Source organism: Harpia harpyja, chromosome 17 (genome assembly GCF_026419915.1).
Source record: "Harpia harpyja isolate bHarHar1 chromosome 17, bHarHar1 primary haplotype, whole genome shotgun sequence".
NCBI classification, from domain to species: domain Eukaryota; kingdom Metazoa; phylum Chordata; class Aves; order Accipitriformes; family Accipitridae; genus Harpia; species Harpia harpyja.
In genome coordinates, this window is record NC_068956.1 from 226121 (window position 1) to 249423 (window position 23303).

At 70.2% G+C, this 23303-nt stretch overlaps 3 protein-coding genes across 3 annotated transcripts; 1 reads left to right on the forward strand and 2 right to left on the reverse strand.

Moving 5' to 3' along the window:
* Window positions 1-1991: 1991 nt before the first annotated feature.
* On the reverse strand, window positions 1992-5120 carry CCKBR (cholecystokinin B receptor). Its single transcript, XM_052812661.1, has 5 exons — window positions 4855-5120; window positions 3534-3785; window positions 3176-3440; window positions 2916-3043; window positions 1992-2614 (listed from the first exon to the last, which is right to left on the reverse strand). Exons 1-5 carry the CDS (start codon window positions 5021-5023, stop codon window positions 2100-2102), a joined length of 1329 nt encoding a protein of 442 aa, XP_052668621.1. The 5' UTR covers window positions 5024-5120; the 3' UTR covers window positions 1992-2099.
* An 844-nt stretch (window positions 5121-5964) lies between these two features.
* CNGA4 (cyclic nucleotide gated channel subunit alpha 4) lies at window positions 5965-12098 on the reverse strand. The gene is made up of 8 exons (XM_052812996.1): window positions 11732-12098; window positions 11262-11501; window positions 10434-10997; window positions 9228-9318; window positions 8588-8698; window positions 8352-8458; window positions 6699-7694; window positions 5965-6626 (listed from the first exon to the last, which is right to left on the reverse strand). Exons 1-8 carry the CDS (start codon window positions 12096-12098, stop codon window positions 5965-5967), a joined length of 3138 nt encoding a protein of 1045 aa, XP_052668956.1.
* On the forward strand, window positions 10413-22756 carry FHIP1B (FHF complex subunit HOOK interacting protein 1B). The gene is given in 14 exon segments (XM_052812785.1): window positions 10413-10506; window positions 10944-10987; window positions 15825-16110; window positions 16197-16799; window positions 18543-18701; window positions 18770-18856; window positions 19004-19171; window positions 19543-19622; window positions 19867-20036; window positions 20159-20291; window positions 20293-21197; window positions 21277-21455; window positions 21555-21717; window positions 22070-22756. Coding segments are annotated over 12 exon segments (3081 nt in total). The 5' UTR covers window positions 10413-10506; window positions 10944-10987; window positions 15825-15972; the 3' UTR covers window positions 22366-22756.
* The last annotated feature ends 547 nt before the right edge of the window (window positions 22757-23303 follow it).

The following is a 23303-nucleotide window of genomic DNA, read 5'->3' on the forward strand; positions in this document are numbered from 1 at the left end:
GGCGGGGCCGAGGGCGGGGCCGGTGCGCGGGGCGGGGGGAAGAGAGCAGGACGAGGGCGGTGCCTTTAAATGGCGCCAAGAGCATGATGGGAGATGGAGTCCGCTGGGGAATTGTGGGGGATGGAGTTTCCTTGGGGCTCTGTGGGAGGTGGAGTCTCCTTGGGGCACTGTGGGAGATGGAGTTTCATTGGGACACTGTGGGAGGTGGAGTCTCTTGGGCATTGTGGGAGATGGAGCCTCCTTGGGCACTGTGGGAGATGGAGTTTTGTTGGGCATTGTGGGAGGTGGAGTCTCCTTGGGGCACTGTGGGAGGTGGAATCCCTCGGGGCACTGTGGGTGATGGAGTTTCCTTGGGGCACTGTGGGAGATGGAGTTTCATTGGGACACTGTGGGAGGTGGAGTCTCTTGGGCATTGTGGGAGATGGAGTCTCCTTGGGGCACTGTGGGAGATGGAGTCTCCTTGGGCACTGTGGGAGATGGAGTTTTGTTGGGCATTGTGGGAGATGGAGTCTCCTTGGGGCACTGTGGGAGATGGAGTCTCCTTGGGCACTGTGGGAGATGGAGTTTTGTTGGGCATTGTGGGAGATGGAGTCTCCTTGGGTACTGTGGGAGATGGAGTTTTGTTGGGCATTGTGGGAGATGGAGTCTCCTTGGGCACTGTGGGAGATGGAGTTTCCTGGGGGCACTGTGGGAGATTGAATCTCTTGGGGCACTGTGGGAGATGGAGTTTCCTCGGGGCACTGTGGGAGATGGAGTCTCCTTGGGCACTGTGGGAGATGGAGTTATGTTGGGCATTGTGGGAGATGGAGTCTCCTTGGGGCACTGTGGGAGATGGAGTCTCCTTGGGCACTGTGGGAGATGGAGTTTCCTCGGGGCATTGTGGGAGATGGAGTCTCCTTGGGTACTGTGGGAGATGGAGTTTTGTTGGGCATTGTGGGAGATGGAGTCTCCTTGGGCACTGTGGGAGATGGAGTTTCCTGGGGGCACTGTGGGAGATTGAATCTCTTGGGGCACTGTGGGAGATGGAGTTTCCTCGGGGCACTGTGGGAGATGGAGTCTCCTTGGGGTCCTGACCCGGCCGTGTGGGGTCACTACACCCATGGTTGGCTCCGAGCACCCACTGCTCGTGCAGAGATGCCTGTGGGTGCAGGGGGTTTGTGTCTGTCTCTGTGTTCCAGTACGTATGCATCTCTCCCACTCTGTGTGTGTGTGTGTGCACACGCATGTCTGTGCAGGTGTTTGCTGCAGCTCCGTTTGTGCATGCATGTGCTTGTGTGTGCATGCACGCGTGTGCCAGGGTGTGTGCAGCAATGTGTGTGTGCACATGTGTGAGTCCAGTCCCGGTGGGCACGGTGCAGCAGGACTCCCTGGGTATGCTTGGGAGATCCGGCAGGACCTGGTGTCATGCTTGTTCCCCACCGGTGCCACGCTGTCCCAGCACTGGTGCAGAGTCCGGCAGGGCTGTCCCAGACATGGCCATCCCCAGCCCCGGGCACTGACCCAGCACTCCTGTTGGTGGCACCGGCTGCTGCCCCAGGGTGCGGGCATTCCCGCAGCAGAGGGGCCTGGCCCCGTGGCCCCCTGTGCCCCGAGCAGTGTGGAGTCCCGGTCCCTCACAGCTCTGGCCCGTGGACCCCCCAGTGCCGGGTCAGGCCGAGTGCGGTGGGAAGCAGCGGCGCAGGCGGGCGCAGGCAGGCGCAGGGTGAATTTATTGTGGCCAGAGCCCAGGAGTGGAGCGGGGAGACCCCAGACTGGGCTGAGGGCACCTTGACCCCCCCCATCCCTGGCCTGTCCGGCCCTGAGGGTCTCCCTGCCCGCCCAGGGAGCCCCTGCCCTGGCTCTGTGGCCCCAGCCCAGCCTGGGCACGGTGACATGTGCAGCTGGGGGGCACTGGGGGTGGCACTGGGGGTCCTGGGGCTGTGCGGGGGCTGGTGAGGCCCTGAAGCAGACGGGTGAGGGGGGGGCATGGGGGGCCCGGAGGCTGGGGGTGCACTGAGCTGTGCCAGGCACACGGGGGGCACAGGGAAGGTGCCAGGGCAGGCGGGGGCGCGGGGGGTGCAGGCAGAGCCCGGGGGGCAGTGGGGGCCAGGATGGCCAGCTCAGGGGGGTCCGAGGCTGCTGACGGTGGTGTAGCTGAACTTGGAGAGCGAGGCATTGGCGTTGGCCACCTCCTCCTCGAGCGGGCGGCGTGGGCAGGCACGGCGGCAGCCGGCGCAAGTGGCCAGGAAGGCTTTGCGGAAGCGGCGGTTCATGAAGCAGTAGATGAGGGGGTTGGCGCAGGCGGAGGTGTAGGAGAGGAGGTGGATGAAGGAGATGGGCGTCCCTGAGAGCGCCCGCTGGGCCGCCTGTGGGGCAAAGGCACGCCACGTGTTGGCGGTGAAGATGGGCAGCCAGCAGAGGAAGAACATGGCCACGATGACCACCAGCATGCGGATCACGCGCCGCTTGGCCACCAGCTTCGCCTCCGAGCTGTTGATGCGTGCCCGGTCCTGCTGTGCGCCCGCCGCACCCAGCGCCCGCAGCTCCAGCGCGCCGCCCGGCCGGGAGAGCTGCAGGTAGCAGCCGTCCCCCTCGTCGCAGGCGGGTGCCGGCTCCCCGCCGCCGTTGCGCTGAGCTGTGGGGAGGAGGGGATGTGGTCACGGCCGTGGCACTGCGGGGACCTGCGTCGCCCCGAGGACCCGAGCGCATCCTCCACTGGGATGCAGCGGGGGTGTCGGGACGGGATGCAGCACAGGGCCCTGCACAGGGAGGGGTCCCCAGGGAACCCCCCAGCTGTGGGGACCCGGGGTGGGGGTTCAGCCCTCCCCCTCGTCCCAGGGCAGGGGGCTCTTCCCATGGGGGTATTCTGCTGCGGGAGGTGAGGGCAGGGCTGAGCGGTGCCCCCAGCCCTGCCCCACGCCAGCCCGGCCCCTCACCTGCAGCCTCCCCCTTGATGTCCAGCTCGAAGCGGATGCCTCGGTAGAGCTCGCGGGAGATGAGCCCATAAGCCACGATCATCACCATGCCCGGGATGAAGAAGAGGATGAGGAGCAGCAGGACATACCTGGAAGATGTGGCACCAGTCGCTCAGTGGCCCCTCGCCAGCCCGGCCGCAGCAGCGGGGCTGGCGGCCGGACCACATCGTGCCTTGTGCCGGGGTGCCGGGGGCAGATGGGGGGTCCCGGGGCTGACTCACCAGGCCTGCCGGACGTGGTCGCTGGGCCACTTGTGGGTGCACTGGCTGATGGGCGGGCGGGCGCCGTGGGTGGACATGGCGTGCGTGGTGCTGTAGATGGCATACGGCAACATGAGCAGTGCCGAGAAGAACCAGGTGCTGGCGATGACCCGGCAGGCGTGCGACCGCGTCTGCCAGACGCGGGACTGCAGCGGGTTGCAGATGGCACTGTACCGCTCGATGGCGATGGCCACCAGGCTGAAGGTGGAGACCGAGACGGAGATGCCTGCGGGCAGCAAGGGTCAGCGTCCACAGCGCATGGAGTAGCACGGCAGGGGCTCAGCCCTCCCCCAGCCCCCGCCTGCCACCCCCCTCGTACCCATGAGGTAGGCCATGAGCTTGCAGACGGCCTCTCCGAAGATGAAGGTGCCCATGAGGTTGGGGATGAGCGTGAAGGGCATGCAGCAGACTGCCAGCATCAGGTCGCTGAGCGCCAGGGAGAGCAGGAAGGAGTTGGTGACGGTGCGCAGGCGGCGGTTCAGGAGCAGCACAGCCACGACCAGGGCGTTCCCGCAGACGCTCAGCACAAAGATCAGCGCGTACAGCAGGACACGCACTGTCAGGTCCAGGTCTGCGGGCAGCAGGGTCACGGGCTGCCATGCGGACACCCTGGTGGCACCCCGGCAGGGGAGGGCAGCGTGGCCGAGGAGATGTCCCCCCCAGCAGCCTGCAGGCATCCCGGCACAGGCGGGCAGCATGGCCGAGCACGGTGCGGGCACCTGGGCTCCACCTCCGGCCGTGTCCAGCAGGCTCGGTGGGGAGCTGGGAGCCGGGCACCCGGGTTCCCTCCACGTGGATGTGACCACAGCAGACGTGGGGCTGCGATGCCCCGGCTGCTCCCCGGCTCGGCTCCATGGACATCCCGCCACCTGGGCTGGGTTCCAGCACCGGGGCACCCTGCGGTGCTGCCCGTGTCCTGCCTGTACCCCAGGGCTGTGCCCTCAGCCATGCTGGCAGGATGTGGCTGCCTGCGGCTGCCCCTGGGCCTCTGTCCTCCCGGCGCAGAGGGAGCCGGGTCCCTGACCCCCCCACTCCCCCGGCCGCCCTGGGACGTGACCGGGGCTGTTCATCCCCAGGAGCCGAACAACAGCTGGTGCTGGCACTGCATCCCGCTGCCCGCGGAGCCCCGGCTGGGCAAGGTGGAGTGGGCCGGGGGTCCTGGCCCCCGGTGGTGGGGCAGGTGGGCAGTGGCTGTGCCCCTGCTGGGGTCCCCTCCACCTTCCCGCTGCCCCCCTGGGCCGAGCCCAGCTTGCACCCTGGGCAGCCCCCGCCGTGCTGGCTCTGCTGCCTGCCGTGCTGCCCCAGGAGCCGGCACCGGGACTGGTGGACCGGGGACCAGGGCTGAGGCTGGGGACAGCGGCCGGCAGGGCATGCCGGGCCCGGTGTGGCGGGACGGGGACGCACGGGGGGCACGGCGGGTGCTGTGGGCTGCACCGCGCCGGCAGGCGGGGAGCACCGGGGCGCACGGCGGGATGAACCGGGGTGCGCCGGGCAGGCGGGTGGGGTGCGCCGGGACGGACCGGGCAGGCGGATGCGGGGCACCGGGGTGCGTCGGGAGGCACGGCGGGACGAACCGGGGCGGGCGGGCGGTGTGCACGGCGGGACAGCGGGGGGTGCCTCCCGTCCCATCCCGGTCTCACCTTTGGGCGCCGGGGGCCCGCGGAAGCCTCTGCGGAGGAGGTCGCAGGCGGAGCCGTTCCCGGCGGAGCCGGTGCCGGTGCCGGTGGTGGAGCCGGTGGCGGAGCCGGAGCCGTTCCCGGGGCGGCAGAGCAGCTCCTGCAGCGACTCGTTGAGGCGCCGCGGGTCCATGGCGCCGGCGGAGCCGCCGTCAGAGCCGCCCCGCGCCCATCGCGCCCGCCCCGGCGGCGGCACCGGGAGGAGGCTCGGCTCCGCTCCGCTCCGTTCCGCTCCGCTCCGGAGCCGCCGGGAGAGTGAGCGGGGGCGGCGCCCGGCGCGGGGCGGGCCGGGGCCGGGGGCGGGTGGCGGCGGCGGGGGGAGCCCGGGGGGGGGGGCGGTGGCGGGGAGCGGGGGGACGTGGGGGGAGGCAGGGGAGTTTGCGGGGTGGAGGTGTGCGGGGGACGGGGCTGGTGGGGGCGCAGGGCGGTGGGCGCCGGGGACAGCGGGAGCGGGGCGGGGGGGCGCTGGGGCGCTGGGACCGGGCTGCAGCCGGAGCCGGCGGGGCCCCGGGCGGGGTCAGGGGGTTCGGGGGGGGGGGGTTCGCCCGGTGGTCGCCGGGGGCGTTCGCAGGGCCGCGCCCCGGAGCGCTCCTGGGGCACCGGGCGGCGGCGGCGGTCACCGGGCGGCGGTGCGGGCACCCGCGGCTGCTGGCTGTGGGTGCCCCTGGGGACGGCACGGCGGGGCTGGGGGACCCGAGCTGCCCCCGGCCCGGGCCCGGCTCGCCCCCAGCCCCGGGCCGCCCCACTCCGGGCTCCCGCCCGGTTCCCGCCGCCGCTTTTCCGGGACCCCCCGGCACCCCGAGCTGCCCCCGCCCCGGCACAGCCCGGCGCCCGCCCCTGCCCCTGCCGCTGCCCTCCTCCGTGTCCCGCCCCATCCCCGTCCCCGTCCCGGTCCCGGTCCCCGTTACGGCGCTGTCCTGGTTCCTGAACAACTCGTCGTTATCCAGCAACGGTTGTCACGGTTACCCAGCAATGGTTGTCCCCGTCACCCAGCAGCTGTTGTTGCTGCTGTCCCCTCCCCGCCCCGGGCAGGCCACAGGCTGCCCCCAGGTAACGCTCATCGCCGGGGGCCTGTCACCCCCGCACCCCGAGGGGACCCCGTGCCGTGGGGGGACCCTGTACCCTGGGGGGACCCTGCACCCCACTGTCAGCCTGTGCCCCTCTGGGACCCCGTGCTGTGGAGGGACCCTGCACCCTGGGGGGACCCTGCACCCCACTGTCACCCTGTGCCACAGTGGGACCCCGTCCCCCAGCAGGATCTGGTCCCCGGGCAGGACCCCGCGGCATCATGGGACCCTGCACCCCACTGGGACCCTGCACCCCACTGGGATTCTGCGCCATGGTGGGACCCTCTGCCCTGGCAGGACCCGCTCCCCTGGCAGGCTGCCGCCGCCGGAGCCGGCACTCGAGGCGCTCGACGCGCAGCGTCAGCTTGAAGGCACTGGACTCCAGCTGGGCCAGCAGCCGGGCTGCCCGGGTCTGCAGCCCCTCCAGGGCAGTCTCCAGCGCCTGCACCCGCTGCTCGGCCTCCTCTGCCGCCACCGCTGCCACCGCCTCGGCGTGCACGTCCAGCTTGCCCATGCGCAGCAGGAGCTCGCGGCCCTTGGCCTCCATCATGGCCCGGGCACTGGGGAACTCAACCAGCACCTCCGCCAGGTCCTCCTTGGAGAGGCAGAAGAGGTCCGAGTAGCCGATGCTCATGATGTTGGCTGTGCGCCGGTTCCCCGAGGTGTTCCCTGGGGAGGTGGGGGCTGCGGTGAGACCGGGGGGGGCTGGGGGGCTGCGGTGGGGTGCAGCAGGGGGCTCACCTTTGATGTTGATGAGGCTGATCTCTCCAAAGTAGAGCCCCTCACCCAGGATGGCGAGCTGCGTGACGCCGTCCTCCGCCACCACGGCCAGCCGCCCCTCGCGGATGAAGTACATTTCACGCCCCACGTCGCCCCTGCGGCAGACAAACTCGCCGGGGCCGAAGACCTGGGGCTGCAGCCGCAGCACCAGCTGCTGCAGCACGCCGCGCTCCCAGCTCTGGAAGAGGCCGACGCGGTGCAGGGCCGGCAGGTGGACGCTGGCCGCCACATCGGCCCGCAGCCCCTGCGGCAGGTGCTGCAGCACCGACCGCTCCGCCGGCAGCTTCCGCTGTGCCCGCAGGTGCTGGTGCCAGTCAGCCACCCGCCGCGACAGCCGCCCGCCCACGCCCTGCGCCTGCAGGTAGCGTTGCACCGGCTCGGGGTCGGGGTAGAAGGCGGCATCGGCTGCGTTCCTGTTGGAGATGACGGAGCTGATGCTGCCCGTGATGGTGGCGAAGCCCAGCACGGCCAGGAGGAAGCCGGTGGTGATGAAGAGGAACTCCTCCTCGCGCTGGGGCTCCGGTGTGTCGCCCACGGTGGCGAGGATGAGGGTGGAGAAGTAGAAGCTGTGGAGGTACTGCCGCAGCGGGTGGGTGAAGCCAGGGCGGCTGGCGTTGGGGCAGACCCAGGCGTCGGTGCCCAGCCCCAGCCAGGATGAGAGGGCGAAATAGAGGCAGCTGTGCCAGTGGATGGTGATGAAGACGTAAAGCATCAGCTTGGCGACGCGGAAGGCGTTGGGGTGGGCCGTGCGCGTCTCCCAGCGGTCGAAGGCCTCGAAGAGCCGCGGCGCCCGCAGGCAGCGGTTGGCGCGCACCGCCGGCACCCCTGGCCCCAGGCACAGGTAGAGCAGGTCGGTGGGCAGCACCGCAGCCACGTCCCAGGGGAAGGATGGGGAGCTCAGGTAGCAGTGCCGGATCCGGCCACGGTGCCGCACCAGGATGCCATCCTCCAGGAAGCCTGGGGGTGGCAGCGGGTCAGGACCCGGATCACTGCTGGGGCTCCTTGGTGGGGGCATGCTGGCACTGGGGGGTCTCCCATCAAGCGGGGGGGGGCTGAAGTGAGGGGTGACGGGCTCAGGGTTCCCAGGGTTTCCCTGTGCCGGGAGGAGGTTAGTGGTGGAAGACCAGGTGGGTGCCCACTGCAGGGCACAGAGGGGTCCTTGGGCCTGGTTCTCCTGGCAGGGACCCAGACAGGTGTCCCGTGGGACGTTGCTGTCGGCTGGGGGTCCCCTGTGCTGCCTGGGCTGCCCGTGGGGCTGAGGGTCTCAGCGGTGGGTGCTGGGACCCCAGCGCACCCACCCAGGCCCACCCCCCACGTGCTGGTCTGGCTGATGGGGTGACGGCCGTGCCTGGGGCGGGTGGGGGGGGGTGTGTGTGTGTGCACCCGATGGCCTGAGGTGTGGATGGCTGCATACGTGTGTGTGCATTCATGTACACATGGGCATGCACATGCATGTGCACGTGATGCATGGCTGTTTGCACATAGCTGTGAGTGCACACAAACACGTCTGTGCACACAGGTGAGTGTGCATTTGCATGTGCAATTGCAGCCAGGTGTGGAGCAGGCGTGGGGCCGGGGCAGGGGGCTGGGGCACACCGGGGCGCAGGCACCGACCGGTGTGGAGGCGCACGGCGATATCCAGCAGGTAGAGCGCGTCGCAGAGGTAGTCCAGGCTTAGCCACAGCACAATGTACTGCTCCTGCAGGTCGGGGAAGCAGGACCTGGCAGTGCAGACGGTGTCACTGGGGCTCAGACAGTGCCGACGAGTGCCAGGATGCCCTGTGCCCCCACCCCGCCACAGGCGCCGGGGGCCTTCGGCAGCAGCACCTGCCCTGTGCCCTCCCAGGCACCTGCAGATGAGGACGATCCAGTTGTAGAGGACGGACAGCGCCATGATGCTGATCCACCAGTAGTACCAATCTCCAGAGGGGTCCAGGGTCCAGCTCCGGCGGGTAGCAGTGCTGCCGGGGGAGGCAGAGGGACCTCAGGACTGCCCCATCCCCGGCTGGCTGCGTCCTCCCACCCAGCCATGCTGGCCCCTGGCCCCCCACCAGCCCTGCACCGTGGCCCTGCTGCCCGCAGCTCCTCGCCTCAGCCAGCCCCTTGCCGTGGCATAGGGTGCTCCACACCCGCAGATCCCGTGGCACTGAGGGGTGTCCCCACCACATGCTCCCACTCTGGTCCCCATGGTGGGCAGCCATGCCCTGCTCACCCCCAGGCGTGTCTGGTGCCGGTGCCAGGCTTGGCTGTGGTGATGATCCCGGTGGTGCCGCGTGGCTGGGGCCAAACCCAGCGGTGGGACGGCACGGAGCTGAGTCTGTACATCCTGCACTGTGGGCGCTGGTGAGGCTCCTGCACCTGTCCTCCAGCACCCAGTGGGTGCTGCAGCCCAGCCATGGCACCGAGCACGGTCCCTCGGCAGGATTCAGCCGTGTGACTCTGCCAGCGCCGGGCGCATCCTGGCAACATGGGGCTCCCCAGGGCACTCACCGGCCCACCGGGACACCAGGGCTGCAGACAGCCATGTCTCCAGCCACACTGGGCGTGCTGGGCGGCAGAGCTGTCATCTGGCTCTGCTGGACTGGGGGCCAGGGGCCGTGGCAGACCGGAGCGGGGACGTGCCATGGGGTGGTGTGGAAGCCCCTGGGCTGAGTTTGGGTGCAGATGGAACGAGCTGGATCCCGGCCATGCTGCTGATGAGCAGGGGGCACACGTGGCCTCTCCAAAACTACCAGTGCTGGGGTCAGGGGTGCTCTGGGTGGGGGTGCAGGCGCCAGCTCTAGGACCGTGGGGGGTGGCAGGGCCAGATGGGCACAGGGGCTCGGTGCCAGCGCTGGGCCGGTGTGTGCTGGGGGGACCCCGGATCACCCGTGGAGGTGGTGCTGGGAGAGTTGGCCCTGGGTCCGCAGGGCAAGGACACGTGCCAGAGTGGATGTCCCAGGGCTCCGGGCAGCAGGAGCTGCAGGTCACGGTTGGGCACGGGTGCTGCTGGGGGCACCGTGCCCATGGGAAGGTGGGAGTGGGGTCAGGGGCAGCCTGCAGAGTGCCAGGGATGGTGCCCAGTGCCCGGAGCAGGGGGTCCCCGGTGCAGGTGGAGGGGGGGTATCCGGTGCACAGCAGGGCCATGGTGCCTCATGCAGCCAGGTTGCCTGTAACTGGGCAGTGGCTGGTGCCCGGTGCTTCTGTGGCACCTGGGGCCGTGACTGTGCCCTGTGCCTGCTGCCCGGGCAATGCGCGGTTCTCGGTACAAGGGCAGGGCCCGGGGACTGCCCCAGTGCTGGTACCCGCGGCTCCCCGCCCGGGGCCCAGGGGCAGGCTCCGGTGTCCGATGGTCGGTGCCAGGCAGTGACCTCTGCAAGATGCGGTGGCAGTTCCCGGTAACTGGTGCACCGTGCTAGAGCGGTGCCCGGTGCAGGGGAGGGGGGGTATGCGGTGCAGGCAGTGCCCGGTGCAGGGGGGTACCCGGTGCGGGGGCTGCCCGGTTCCCGCGCGGCCGAGCCCGCCCCCGCAGCGCCCCTCGGCCCGCCTGGCCCCACCCTACTCCAGGCCCCGCCCCCGGGCCCCGCCCCAGGCGCGGCGCAGCCAATGAGCGCTCCGGAACGCCCGGCCCCGCCCAGCCCCGGGCTGGCGGGCCCCGCCTATCGAGGCGGGCGGGGCGGGGCCGTGGGGCGCGGCGGGCGGGGCCGCGGGCGGGGCCTGCGCGGCCGGGGCGTCGGGCGGCGGCGGGAAGATGGCGGCGGGCGCACGGGGCCCGCAGCGGGGGCGGCCGGTGAGCGTCGGGGGCGGCGGGAACGGGCGGGGCGGGGACGCCGGGAACGGGGAGGGAGGGAAGGAGGGAGAGGGGGGCACCGCCCGCCGCGAGGGCCCCGGCGGGGCCGTGCCGGGCCCGGCGGGCGCCCTTCTGCCGGCTGTAACGGGGCGCCCGGGCCGCCGCCTGCCCTTGGCCGTGCGGGGCTGCCCGGCCGCCGGGTGTCCCCGTGCGGGGGGGCGGGGGCGCCTGGCCGGGCGGGGCGGTGTCCGCGGGGGTGCCCCGCTCCCCGGGGGTGCGTGGGTGCCGTGAGCCGTGGCGGGGAGCGGCCGGGCCGGGGCCTGGGCCGGGCCGCGCTGCCGTGGGTGCGGAGGGGCCGGCAGCCCGGGGGTCGGCCCTGTCCGCGGTCGGCCCGGGGGGGGGCCCGGCCCCGCGTCCGACGCCTCTCCCCTCCCCAGGTACGGCGCTGATGGGACGGGACCCGCCGCGACCTTGACCCCAGGTAGGCGGCCCTGCCTCGGGCAGGGCAGGCAGCGCCCCGGGGCCGGGGGGTGGGTCCCGGTCCCGGTCCCGCCGTGACCCCTGGGCGGGGGGCCGGGGGGTTGCCCGGGGTGGGCAGCACCTCCCGCGGCGCTGGGGGAGCCCGGGGCGGCGGCACTGGGCACCGAGGGTGGGACGCCCGGCCGGCACCGGGATGTGGTGACCCGGTGGGGGTCTCTGCCCCCGAGGGGGCTGCGGGGCCCCGTGGTGGCCGGCTGGACTCGCTCGCCGCTGACCCTGCGGAAGCGCCCGGCTCTCGGGCTCCTGCTTGCCGCTGCTGCTGGCCCCTGCCCTGGGACGAGTGGTTTTGGGTGGGATGCCTCTGTCCGGCAGCGAGAGGTGGCCGGGTTGCCGGCCTGGTGCCTCTTGGCGTGGCGGCGAGTGCAGGCAGCTCACTGCGGGGTGGCCTTTGGCCTGGCTGGGAGCAACGGCAGCCTGGCACTGTGCTCCCACCTCCTGGGGTGCAGAGGAAGGGTCTGGTGCCCACCAGGCACAGGGGTGGACTGAAACGCCTCCCCCGGGAGCAGCTGCCACCTCTCTGCCTGGGGCTGCTGGCTCCCTGCCTGCCGCTCCTGGGAGCCTCTGGGAGCCCCTCGTTCCTCTCTGCCTGCGTTGGACTTTGTCCCTGTCCCCGCAGGTGTCGGGGGCAGCCGGACCCTGGCAGTGGGCTCTGTGCTGGGTGGCTCTCTGGGTGCGTGGCCCTCACCAGGCCTTGGCAAGGGCAGGGTGCTCTGCTTGGTCTCTGGTATGCGGGTCCTGGGTTGAGGTGGGCGGCTGTGCCCCTGGCATCTCTGCTCTCGGTGTGGCGGCACCCCGGCTGCCTCCCCGTGTCCCTGGCCACCGGACATCTGCTGCCTGTCAGGACACTTCACTGCAGAGCGGCCCGGGAAGCTGGTGCTGGTGGGCGAAGGATGGGCTCCTGATGCGCGGGCGGGCTTGACGGCACCGTGACGTACCCTGGCAGGTCTCGGCTGGTGGTCGGGTCCCCTCTGTGTGCAGCGGGGAGCTGAGGCCGGGGTGAGGAGGGAGCAGGTGCCAGGACAGAGCTGGCAAGTCCAGGCCCTCAGGGCCATCGTGTGGCAGACGAGCCCCTTGCCAGCCCAGCCGTGGGGCTGCCCACCCTCACGCCTGCTGCGTGGCTGTGGCTGTCTCCTGGTGTGTGACATCCTGTGGGTGCCACTGGGCTTTGCCTTCCTATCCCCACCTTGGTGATTGCTTCGCTCTGCTCTGGCTTGTCCCCTGCCCCACTTCACCAGCCTCTGCGAGGGGCTCATATGGTGACACGGTGCTGGGCAGTCTGACTGCAGCCTGTCCTGGGGCAGGAGCCGCAGGTGCCGGTGCGCCGGGGGCTTGCCCCGGCATGCTGGCCTTTGGCGAGGTCTAACTTTAGCAACCGCAGTCAGACCTCATCCACGCTGGAACAGGATGCCGATCGTGCCGTGGTATAAATACGCCTGGCCAGTGCCTGAACCACAGGAGGGGTGTGCGCCTGCCGCCAGCACCGCTGTGCTCAGCTGCCCGGGGGTTCGTCCCCCTCATTAACGTGCTTTGAGAAAGGTGCTGGGCCCTGCCTTGCCCGTGTTGGCTTTCAGCTGTCCCTCCTCCAGCCCTGCTGCTGTCGACTTCCCTCTTTCTGCCTCTTGCGGTTTGGGTTTTCTTTAATGGCCGCTTTCGTTTCCCTTCTGTCGTGGGGCTGCGTCCCAGGGACGGGCCACCTTCTCCTTGCGATGTGCCGGCTTCTCGCTGGTCCTTGCCGAGACCCATGCGTGTGTGCCGCTGGCGGGGCCGTGGTGACTCACTGTGCCCTGGGGCTGCGCGGTGCAGGGCTGCTCCTGGTCCAGTGGCAGAGTGGAGGCCAGAGCCGTGCCCCGTCCCGGCAGAGGGGCCGCATGTGCTGGCTGCTCCCGGCTATGTCCCCTGCGCCGGGCTGCCATCTCCAGGGAGGGCTCTGCGCTTGCCCCCCTGTCCCGGCACGCTCCGGCATGCCTGCTGCGCTCGGCATGCGTGGCACCCGGCTCCGCTCTGGCTGTCCCCGCGGCGCATGCTGCCCGGCTGCCCGAGGAGGTTATTTCTGGCAGGGCCCGGCAGCTGGGGCTGCTGGCTCTCCGCACTGTCACTCTTTCCACACGCTGCTGAGGGGGGTTGGCGGGGGCCCGTGCTGGTGCAGGGGCTCTGGGACGGGTACTGCGGGGCTGCGATGGCTTCTCTGGGGCCAGCCCCTGCCCCAGGCTCCCTGGCAGCAGCAGTGGGTGCGGACAGCCGGCTCCCAGGGCAGCACGGTGCTCTGTGCCCGTCCCCATGCTGTGGTGGGCCTTAGCGGTGGCTGGGTGCTGGGCGCAGGGCCCTATAAATATCCCCACTGGCTCCCTGGCAGTGGTGTCGTGCCGCACTGTCTGTGGGTGCACCATCGGTGCTGCCGCAGCTGCCAGGCTGGGCTTTCCCCAGCCTTTTTAAAGGCCGACGCTGCTGCTGGCCCCGTCCCCAGGGTGACAGTAGTGTTGGGGCTGGTGGGAGCCCCGTCGTACGTGCTGCCTCGGCCACGGTCAGTGCCGCTTGCGGCATTGCCTTGTGCTGTGCTGCCTGTTGGCCCTTGTGCCCGGCGAGCTCATGTTTGTGACACCGAGGATTTTTCTTTGAGGACCCGCTGCCTCCTCCTACGATGCTCCTGCCTGGGGGTCCTGCCTGTGTCACCCCTGGCCCAGGGGCCTCCGCTGTGGAGGTGGCTGACGCCACCACAGGCTCTGGTTTTGATGGCAGCCCGCTGCCGCGGTCTCGCCACCCTCCCCAGCTTCTTTGCTGCAGGGTGGGGAGCGCGTGCCGGGATCAGCGTGGGCTGGGTGGGATGGAGCCGGGTGGGATGGAGCTAGGGTGCTGGTGGAGCTGGGAGAGCAGACCCCTGGCTGGGTTGGGTGGGCCAGGGGAGATGCCAGTGTCAGCGTGGGTGCGTGAAGCCCTGTCCCTACTGCAGGACCGCCAGCAGCTCTGGGTGGGGACAAGGGATCCCACCTCCGAGGGATGGGGACAGCCCAGTGTCGCGGCGGTGGCAGGGCTGGTGGCAGGGACTGAGACACAGCAGTTGGGGGGAGGGTGCTGAGTGGGGACCTCTGCTCCGTGTGAGGGGTCTGCGAGTGTCCCCCCTCCCCAGGCAGCAGCTCCAGGGGCACCTCCTTTCTTTTCCTTTCCTTCCCTTCCCTTCTCTTCCCTGCCTGTGCGCGGCAGCCAGGTGCTGGGGGCTGCTATCGGGCCAGGCCCCTGCTGCAGTTGTTGGGGGGCCTGTGCCCCCCAAGCTGGATGCTGCTGGGCCATCGGTCCCACCGGGTGTGGGGCACGGGGGCAGGTGGCTGTCCTGGCTGGGTGCCGGGTCCTCCCCACAGACCCGGGCTGGGTGCCGCGGGCTGGGCCGGCTCCCGGGTTCAAAGTGCGGAGCTGGGTGTGGAGGCAGGGCCGGCAGCCAGAGCCCTCCCGGCCTGTGCCGCCCCGGCACGCTCGCCCTTCCTTTTCCCCGGCCCAGCTCCCGGCGCTCCGGCACTCCTTCCTCTCGCTGGGTCTGGGGTCAGTCGTGGGGCAGTGCCGCGGCCCCAGCAGCCAGCCCCTTCCGCGGCACGCATCCTTTAGGGGCCGACACGGGGCTGGCAGTGCCTCGTGGGGCAAAGCCACTGGGTGTGGTGTTGCCGCTGGCTCTGGCACGCCACCGGGGAGCTGCGGCCCCGCGGCCCTGCTCACCGAGGTAGGCGACGCGGCTGCTCTGCCCCGACCTGTCCCGCTGCCCTCCCTGGCCCCTGCCTAGGGAGCTGTGCCCAGCATGGGGCTGCGGGATGGTGTCGGCACCGACTTTGCTTCCATGTGCGCCGTGCCTCCTCCTGCCTGGCTTGCCGCGGCGCTCCCTGTCCCACTCAGCAGTGTCGTGCCACAGCCCCGTGGCTGCTCCGGCCTCGGCTCTGGGGCCTGGGGCCAGCACCGTGCTGGCTGCGTGCCGTCCCGATGCTGCTCGGCCCTCAAGGGCTTCCCTGGTGCCTCCCCGCCGGGCTTGTTCCTCCTGCGGTGCCCTGCCGTGCTGTTGGCTGTGGCCGAGCTGGTGGTGCCCGGCAGGGTGGTCGCTGCTTGTCCCTGTGAGGGGTTGTCCCTGTGCCACTCCTCTTCCATGCTCTCTGCCTGCCGGTCCTGTGGCCAGTGTGGCAGCAGTGGCTCCTCACCCTCTTCCCCGGCAGCCGTGACCCAGCCCTGCAGCGCCTGACCCACAGGTGCCAGCGGCTTTGGCTCTGGAATGGCGTGGCAGCCCCATGGTGCTGCTCTCCCGGCTGCCACGGGGCGATGCTTCTCCAGGGCACCGGCTGCCCTCAGCGGGGAGCCGTACCCCGCTGCCGCGCTGGCAGGGCTGTGGCTGCACTGACCTGACCAAGATAAACATGGGGGTGCGGGCAGCATTGCTGCCTGTCCTCGGGGGGGGCAGCTTCCTCGGCCGGCACCTCTGGGTGCTGGGCCAGGGGGAGGGTTTGGTGGTGGAGGGCAATGCGGGCAAACAGGCAGCTGCCCCCAGGCAGGACGGGGCTGGTGCCTTTGCCAGCCGTATCGCCGTGGGGAGCAGAGGCAGTGCGGGGGGGGCCCTGGGCTGGGGGTGTTGAGGGGGAGCCAGAACCATCCTGTGCATCCCAACCACATGGCAGGATCTGCTGCCGGGCCCGGCCTGCCTGTCTGCCCTCCTTCTCGCGCCCTGTCGCCTGGGCATGGGGTCGAGTGCCCCGGCAGCGCCGGGTGTCCCCCGGGACCGGGCAGGCTCTGAGCCGCCGCTCTCCCCGCAGCCCAGCCCGGGGTGGCAGCAGCATGGAGAGAGGGGCCCCGCGGCCCGCCCGCTCCTCCGTGCCCCTGCGGCGCTGCCAGGCAGCAGTCGGATACGGCCCGGCCCACGGGGCGCCCCGCTGCTGCCCGTGACCGTCCCTCGCCCTGCCGATGGAGAGGATGAGCTGGCTGAGCAAGCTGAACCCGCGGGCGGCCGGGCAGCGTGCCCCCCGCAGCGCCAGCCTGCAGAGCCCCGTCACGGCTGACCCCGAGACCTGCCTCATGGTCTTCAAGAACCACTGGTCCCAGGTGAGCCAGGGGCATGGGGGGCTGGCAGTGGGGGACCCCACCTCTGCCCGGCACTCAGTGCCGCTGCCATGCCCACCCTCCTCCAGGTCCTGCGCATCTTGGAGCGGCGCGGCTGCAAGCCGGCACCTGATGACCTCAGCGCTGTGCGCAACAACACCTACCAGATGCTGAACCTGCTGGCAGAGGACCGGCCGCGGGGGGAGGCGGCCCGGGGGCCCATCCTGGAGTTTGTGGCCTCGGAGAACCTGCTGGAGCGGCTGCTGTGCTGGCATCTGCAGGGCGACTTCACCGAGGAGCGCAAGGTGGAGCAGCTGAAGCTCTACGAGATGCTCATCAGCCAGGCCCGGCAGCCCCTGCTGCGGCACAAGCCGGTGCTCACGCCGCTGCTGCGGCTGCTCAGCCTGTGCGCTGAGCCCACCTCCGCCCCGCTGGAGAACAGCCTCGTCCTGCTGCTCAACCAGCTCTGCGTCTCCGTGGCCAAGGAGCCCTCCATCCTGGAGCTCTTCTTCCACAGCCATACGGACCAGGGCCCCGCCAACCTCATCATCTTCTCCCTCCTCATCCCCTTCATCCACCACGAGGGTGTCCTGGGGCAGCAGGCCAGGGACGCGCTGCTGCTCATCATGGCGATGTCCGCCAGCAACCACGCCGTGGCCAAGTCCATCACCGACAACTCCTACTTCTGCCCGGTACGGCTGGGGGTGGCTGGGCTGACCCGATGTGATGGCCCCCTCCCCAGAGCAGTGCTGGGACCTGGCCGGTCCCCAAGAGCTCTGGTGGTGATGTGGGGTCGGGTTTGGCTGTTGGGGCAGGAGCCACAGGTGTCGCTGGAGGAAGGTCCTGCCCTGGCTGGGGAGCCTGGGCCGCGGAGCAGGGAGGGCTTGGAGATGGAGGGCTTGGCGGCAGGCTGGGGACAAAGGAACCAGTTCCCTGGGGACAGCGGGGAACGTAGGGCCCAGCAAAGCTCCCCTGCTTTGAACTGGGATGGAGGAGGGCAGGTTTCCCCATGGGATTGGTGTTTGGAGGAGGGTGGCTGGGTCCAGCGGCTAGAGACCCAGAGCCTCCGGCAGCTGGCAGACACGAGCAGAGCAGGCAGGGCTCCAGGGCAGGCAGGAGCAGAACAGGTAGGGCTGGTGCCAGGGGACCTGCGTGGACAGTGGGATCGAGTGCACCCTCAGCAAGTTTGCCGACAACACCAAGCTGTGCGGTGTGGTCGACACACTGGAGGGAAGGGATGCCATCCAGAGGGACCTTGACAGGCTGGAGAGGTGGGCCTGTGTGAACCTCATGAAGTTCAGCAAGGCCAAGTGCAGGGTCCTGCACATGGGTCGGGGCAATCCCAAGCACAAATATAGGCTGGGTGATGAGTGGATTGAGAGCAGCCCTGCGGAGAAGGACTTGGGAGTACTGGTGGATGAAAAACTGAATACGAGCCAGCAGTGTGTGTTTGCAGCCCAGAAAGCCAATCGTATCCTGGGCTGCATTGAAAGCATTGTGACCAGCAGGTTGAGGGAGGTGATTCTCCCCCTCTACTCTGCTCTCCTGAGACCCCACCTGCAGTACTGCATCCACATCTACGGCCCCCAACATAAGAAGGACATGGACCTGTTGGAGCGAGTCCAGAGCAGGGTCACAAAGATGATCAGAGAGCGGGAGTGCCTCTCCTATGAGGACAGGCTGAGGGAGTTGGGGTTGTTCAGCCTGGAGAAGAGAAGGCTCTGGGGAGACTTTATAGCAGCCTTCCAGTACCTAAAGGGGGCCAGTACTTAAAGATGGGGAGGGACTTTTTATCGGGGAGTGTAGTGATAGGACAAGGGATAATGGCTTTAAACTGAAAAGGGGTAGATTTAGATCAGATGGAAGGAAGAAGCTCTTCACTGTGAGGGTGGTGAGGCACTGGAACAGGTTGCCCAGAGAGGTTGTGGATGCCCCATCCCTGGAAGCGTTCAAGGCCAGGTTGGATGGGGCTCTGAGCAACCTGGTCTAGTGGAAGGTGTCACTGCCCATGGCAGGGAGGTTGGAAAGAGATGATCTTTGAAGGTCCCTTCCAACCCAAACCGTTCTGTGATTCTATGACCCAGGCAGGCAGGAGCAGAGCAGGCAGGGCAGGTGCCAGGGCTCCATGGCGTGTGCCGGGGCAGTGCTGCAGGCATCTGCACCCACTTTGCTCCTGCTGCCTGCCCTGCCTGCCCTGCTGCTGCTCTCCTTCTGGCTCCAGCAAAGTGCAGGTCCGGTCCCGGCTGCATGCCAGCTGGAGCGGGGGTCTGGTGGTGGATTCCTATGGGCTGCTATGCTGGGCTGCAGGGTGGGGGTCCCAGGTGGGCTCGGCCGAGCAGGGTACCGTGGTGTCTGTCCTTGTGCGGGCTACCCGGTGCTGCGGCTTTCTGGCAGGGGGGCTGGTGGCTCGGGGAGCTGAGTGCCTGTCCCCCCAGGTCCTGGCCACGGGCCTGAGCGCCCTGTACTCCTCCCTGCCCCGCAAGATCGAGGTGCGGGGGGACGACTGGCACTTCCTGCGCCGTGAGGACTGGATCGGCGTCTCCTCCCTCGTCCTCTTCATGAACTCTCTGGAGTTCTGCAACGCCGTCATCCAGGTAAGGCTGGGGGGCCGCTGGCCCCACGCGGGGCTGGCTGTGGCCCTGACACCCACCCTGCTCCGCAGGTTGCCCACCCCCTCGTGCAGAAGCAGCTGGTGGACTATGTCCACAATGGGTTCCTCGTCCCTGTCATGGGGCCGGCGCTGCACAAGGTGAGGGACCTCCCTGCAACGGGTGCGGAGCTGCCTGCCAGCCTGGGCAGGAGGTTTCCTGCCTGTACCTCTGCCTGTGTGGGTGGGCAGGGGGCCCCACGGGTGCCCACATGGCCCAGCCCCGCGCCGAGCTGCTCCCACCCACAGACCTCCATCGAGGAGATGATTGCAAGCACAGCCTACCTGGACCTGTTCCTGCGCAGCGTCAGCGAGACGGCCCTGCTGAAGACCTTCCTGCGCTTCGTCCTGCTGCACCGCCATGACAACAGCACTATCCTCGACACGCTCGTGGGCCGCATCAACAGCAACTCCCGGGTGAGAGGTGCCAGGCTGACCCCACAGCCCCCTGAGCTGCTGCCCGGCTGTGGCACTGCCCTCCTGCCCCACTGTGGGCTGCCCCATGGGACTGCCTGGCCGTGGTGCTACCTTCCTGCCCCACTGCTGCCCTGTGGGACTGCCCGGCTGTGGCACTGCCCTCCTGCCCCACTGCTGCCCTGTGGGACTGCCCGGCTGTGGCACTGCCCGGCTGCCCCACTGCTGCCCCATGGGACTGCCCGGCCGTGGCACTGCCCTCCTGCCCCACTGCTGCCCTGTGGGACTGCCCGGCTGCCCCACTGCTGCCCCATGGGACTGCCCGGCCGTGGCGATGCCCTCCTGCGGCTCCCTCACCTCTGACCTGTCCCCAGCTCTGCATGGTGTCCCTGAGCCTCTTCCGGACGCTGCTCAGCCTCAACTGCGAGGATGTCATGCTCCAGCTGGTGCTCAGGTAACCTGCCCTGTGACACCGGTGCGGGGGGGGCCGACCTGCTGCTGCCCCACGCCTGCTCCTCTGGGACATGGCCTGGGGTGTCACTCCCGACTGTGCTCATGGATTTGGGGCATCCGCATCGTCTGCCCTGCTGCTGAAGGCACTGGGGTCCGGTGGGGCCCCCTGTCCCCGGCCACATCCCGCTCCCCTGCGCATGTGTCCTCCACCGGCAGCCCCCACATGCAGCCCCGACTCCCCCCAGGTACCTGCTGCCCTGCAGCCACGTCATGCTGAGCCAGAAGCGGGCGGTCAGGGACCTGGACATCTATGGGAAGACGGCCGCCAAGTTCCTCTCCCTCATCCCGCGGTGCTGCCGTCCGGAGAGCCTGCCGCCGCCCGACCGGGAGGAGGAGCACGCTGCCTGGTCCAAGGGTACGGTACTGGGGTCTCCGCGCCCCATCGAGCCTGCTGCCGCGGGGCGGGGGGGGCTGTGCCGCACGGCTGCCGCCCCATCCTGGCTCCGTGCTGACCCCGCTCCGTACCATCGCCCACAGGCCACGGCAGCCCCAACGTGGACACCTCCTCGGTGGTGACGGTGCCGAAGCCCTCCACGCCCTCCCGGCTCTCCTTCTTCATGCGGCAGCAGAGCGCGGCCCCCGAGGCGGCTGGCCCGGCACCGCGCTCCCCCCGGCACGCCATCCGGCAGCCCCTGCCACCGGGCCGGCAAGTGGGAGGAGGTGTCGGAGCTGGACAGGAACTACCTGGAGTACCTGCGGGACGCGCGGCGCAGCATCGACCGCTGCACCTGGGCTTGCCGCGTCTGGTCAGCACCCTATGACGGCGAAGAGCCCAGCGCCGGCGGTGCCGCCCCTCCGCCCGACGGTGGCCCCCCGCTTGGCCCCGACTGCCTCGGCACCCCGCGCCCCCCGGGGCCCCCCACCCCGCGGACTAAAAAGCGGGGCCTGCCAGAGGAGGGGGCGAGGGAGGGGCAGGGGGGCCTCCCCGGCAGCAGCGGTGAGCCCGGTGCGGGGGGCCCCAGCCCCGAGGCCCGGGACTCGGGGACCCTAGTGAACGGGGCGCATGGGCCGGCGGAGCCGGGCCGGCCCGAGGGGGACGTGGTGGTGAAGAAGGTGCGCCGGAGCCCCCAGGGCGAGGGCGATGGTGCGGGGCCGCCCCCCGAGCGGGAGCACCGGCCGGTCCCGGCGCAGAATGGGGCTGCGGCCCCCCCATCCCCCCATCTGCAACCACCGGGCTGGGAGCCGCTGCCCTCGGTGGACTCGCTGATCGAGGAGCTGCTGGCCCGGGTGCCGGCCGAGCCCAACGGGGCTGGCGTCACCATCGAGGCCTTCACCGAGGAGCTGCGGGAGATCGAGGCCGAGATGAAGAATGGCGGTGGCGGGGCCCTGCCCGCCCCCCAGGAGCCCCCCGAGACGCCCCTGTCCCGCGAGGAGGAGGAGGCCTTCGCCAGCTTCGCCGGCCTGCCCGAGGGGGATGCTGCGGGGCGGGCGCCGCTGCGGCCGCCGGACCCCCTGGCCCAGCTGGTGGCCAGCCCGCCGCGGGCGGTGGGGCCGCCCCCCAGCCAGCCCTTCACAGGTGGGGGGCCATGGGGCTGTGGTGGCGGGGGTGCCGCTGCCCGCGGCTTTGCTTGACGTGCACCCCGCTCTGCCCGCAGGCCCCTTTGTCTCGGTGCTGTTCGGGAAGCTGGAGAACATGCTGCACAACTCGCTCTACGTCAACTTTCTGCTGACGGGGCTGGTGGCCCAGCTGGCCTGCTACCCCCAGCCCCTGCTGCGCTCCTTCCTCCTCAACACCAACATGGTCTTCCAGCCCAGCGTCAAGTCTCTGCTGCAGGTATGCCCTGGGGTGGGCAGGGTCCCCCGGGACCCCCCCCCCAACGCAGCGCCCAGCCCTGCCCAGGGCCGGCCCTCATAGCATTCCCTTGCCTCGCAGGTCCTCGGCTCGGTGAAGAACAAGATCGAAAGCTTCGCCGCCAGCCAGGAGGACTTCCCGGCTCTGCTCTTCAAAGCCAAGAAGTACCTGATCGCCCGGGGGAAGCTGGACTGGTCGGACGTGCCGAGCACGGTGCCCTCCTTGCGCCGCACCGAGACGCTGGGTGAGGGCTGGCGGCGGCTGGGGCAAGGGCTGGGGCCGGGTGGGCAGCACCTGCCGCGGCGAGGCACGGCGTGGAGGGCTGGGGGCTGCCCGTTCCTTGGGCTGGGGCTTGGGCAGGGGGCTGCACGTTGCATTGCACGGTGAGCTGGGGGCTGCCCGTGGCGTTGGACGGGGCTGGGGGTGAGGCGGAGGGCTGGAGGTTGTTCAGAGGTGCGGGAGGCTGCACGTTGTGTGGCACGGAGGGCTGAGGGCGGTACGGAGGGCTGGGGGCCGTGCAGGGTGGCCGGGAGCTGCCTCTCCCTGGGTGCCGGGGCTCTGGGCCGTTGGCGCGGGACTGACCTGGTTCCCCGCAGTGAAGAGCCGGAAGCCGTCCATCGGGGAGCTGATCCTACGGCACACCAACAGCCCAACGCGGGCGCGCCAGGCAGCACAGCTCGCCTTCCAGCACGTGCGGGACGGGCAGGTGCTGCAGGCGTTGGCCGGGGCCTCCCTCTTCCGCGGCTCGGCCGAGCGGCAGAGCGAGGCGCTGCGTGTCAAGAACGCCGTCTACTGCGCCGTCATCTTCAGCGAGTTCCTGAAGGAGCTGGCGGCCATCGCCCAGGCCCACGCTGTCACCTCACCCTTCCTGACCGAGCCCCCTGAGGAGTGACCCCCCCCCCCCCGCCGGCCAGCGCCTTTTTAACCACCCCCAGGACACGGACCTTTTTAATTTATTGGGGACGAATGTTTGGCTGAGATCTTGCTGCAATATGTACAGGAGTGACCGGCGGCCCGCTGCCCCCGCGGCTCGGGGGGTGGCAGGGCAGGACCCTGGGCGGCCCCGGGCGCGGTGGTGGGGGCTCGGCGGGGCGGTGGGGGCGTGGGGCGGGCTGGCTCTGCCCCCCTTTGCCTCCCGCCGCTCCCTGGGGGCCGTGTACGCCGTGGGGCCCTGCTCTGGCCGTTGCCCACCCAGCCCCTCTCTATGCAACACCCGCCGCCCGCCTGCGCCGTGGGGCCCCCGGGGGTGTGCAGCTGGGGGGGGGGGGCCGGGGCACGGTGGGGCTGGGGCAGTGCATGAGGAGGGCTGCGTGTGTCTGTGCTGTGTAAAAGCCCTTCTGTAATAAAGGGTCTGGTCGAGGGCATTGTCTGCCCCTGCCTGCGCTGCTGCCGGGGCGGGAAAGGGCTGGGCTGGACTCTGGGATCCCCCCCTGCATGGCCAGGGTGCGGATCGGGTCCCTGACGGTGCCAGCTCCAGCTGTGTTGGGGCACCCGGTGCTGCGTGGCCTCGGTGTTGGACACCCAGCAGTGGAGGCTCGGGAGCGGGGCAGGCCCAGGAGGGCCTGGGGCAGGGGTCCCTAGGGTGCGGGGCAGCTTGTGCCCCACAGCGCGGGGGCCTGGCACTGCTGCATCCCCACTGTCCTGGCTGGGTGTTGCCAGGTATACTGCTGGCCTGGGGCATGTCCTGCATCGGGGCTCTGCGCTTCCCCCCACCACAGCACCCCACGTCTGCCCTCCCGGGCCCCTCTTCTGCCCTGGGGGGGCTTGTGCTTTGGGTCGTCTGTGGCCCACTCCCCCAGGCGTTGGCCCCCAGCCCTCACCCAGCATCTC

Excerpts from the sequence above, each read along its gene's own strand:
- CCKBR (XM_052812661.1), bottom strand. The coding sequence starts at position 5,023 with ATGGACCCGCGGCGCCTCAACGAGTCGCTGCAGGAGCTGCTCTGCCGC. Across the intron at positions 3,786-4,854 it reads CGGGCCCCCGGCGCCCAAAG|ACCTGGACCTGACAGTGCGT; the intron begins GTGAGACCGGGA and ends TGCTGCCCGCAG. Across the intron at positions 3,441-3,533 it reads GCTCATGGCCTACCTCATGG|GCATCTCCGTCTCGGTCTCC; the intron begins GTACGAGGGGGG and ends TGCTGCCCGCAG.
- CNGA4 (XM_052812996.1), bottom strand. The coding sequence starts at position 12,098 with ATGGCCCTGAGGGCCTGGACTTGCCAGCTCTGTCCTGGCACCTGCTCC. Across the intron at positions 7,695-8,351 it reads CGCCGTGCGCCTCCACACCG|GCTTCCTGGAGGATGGCATC; the intron begins GTCGGTGCCTGC and ends TGCCACCCCCAG. Across the intron at positions 6,627-6,698 it reads CAGCCTCATCAACATCAAAG|GGAACACCTCGGGGAACCGG; the intron begins GTGAGCCCCCTG and ends CCACCTCCCCAG.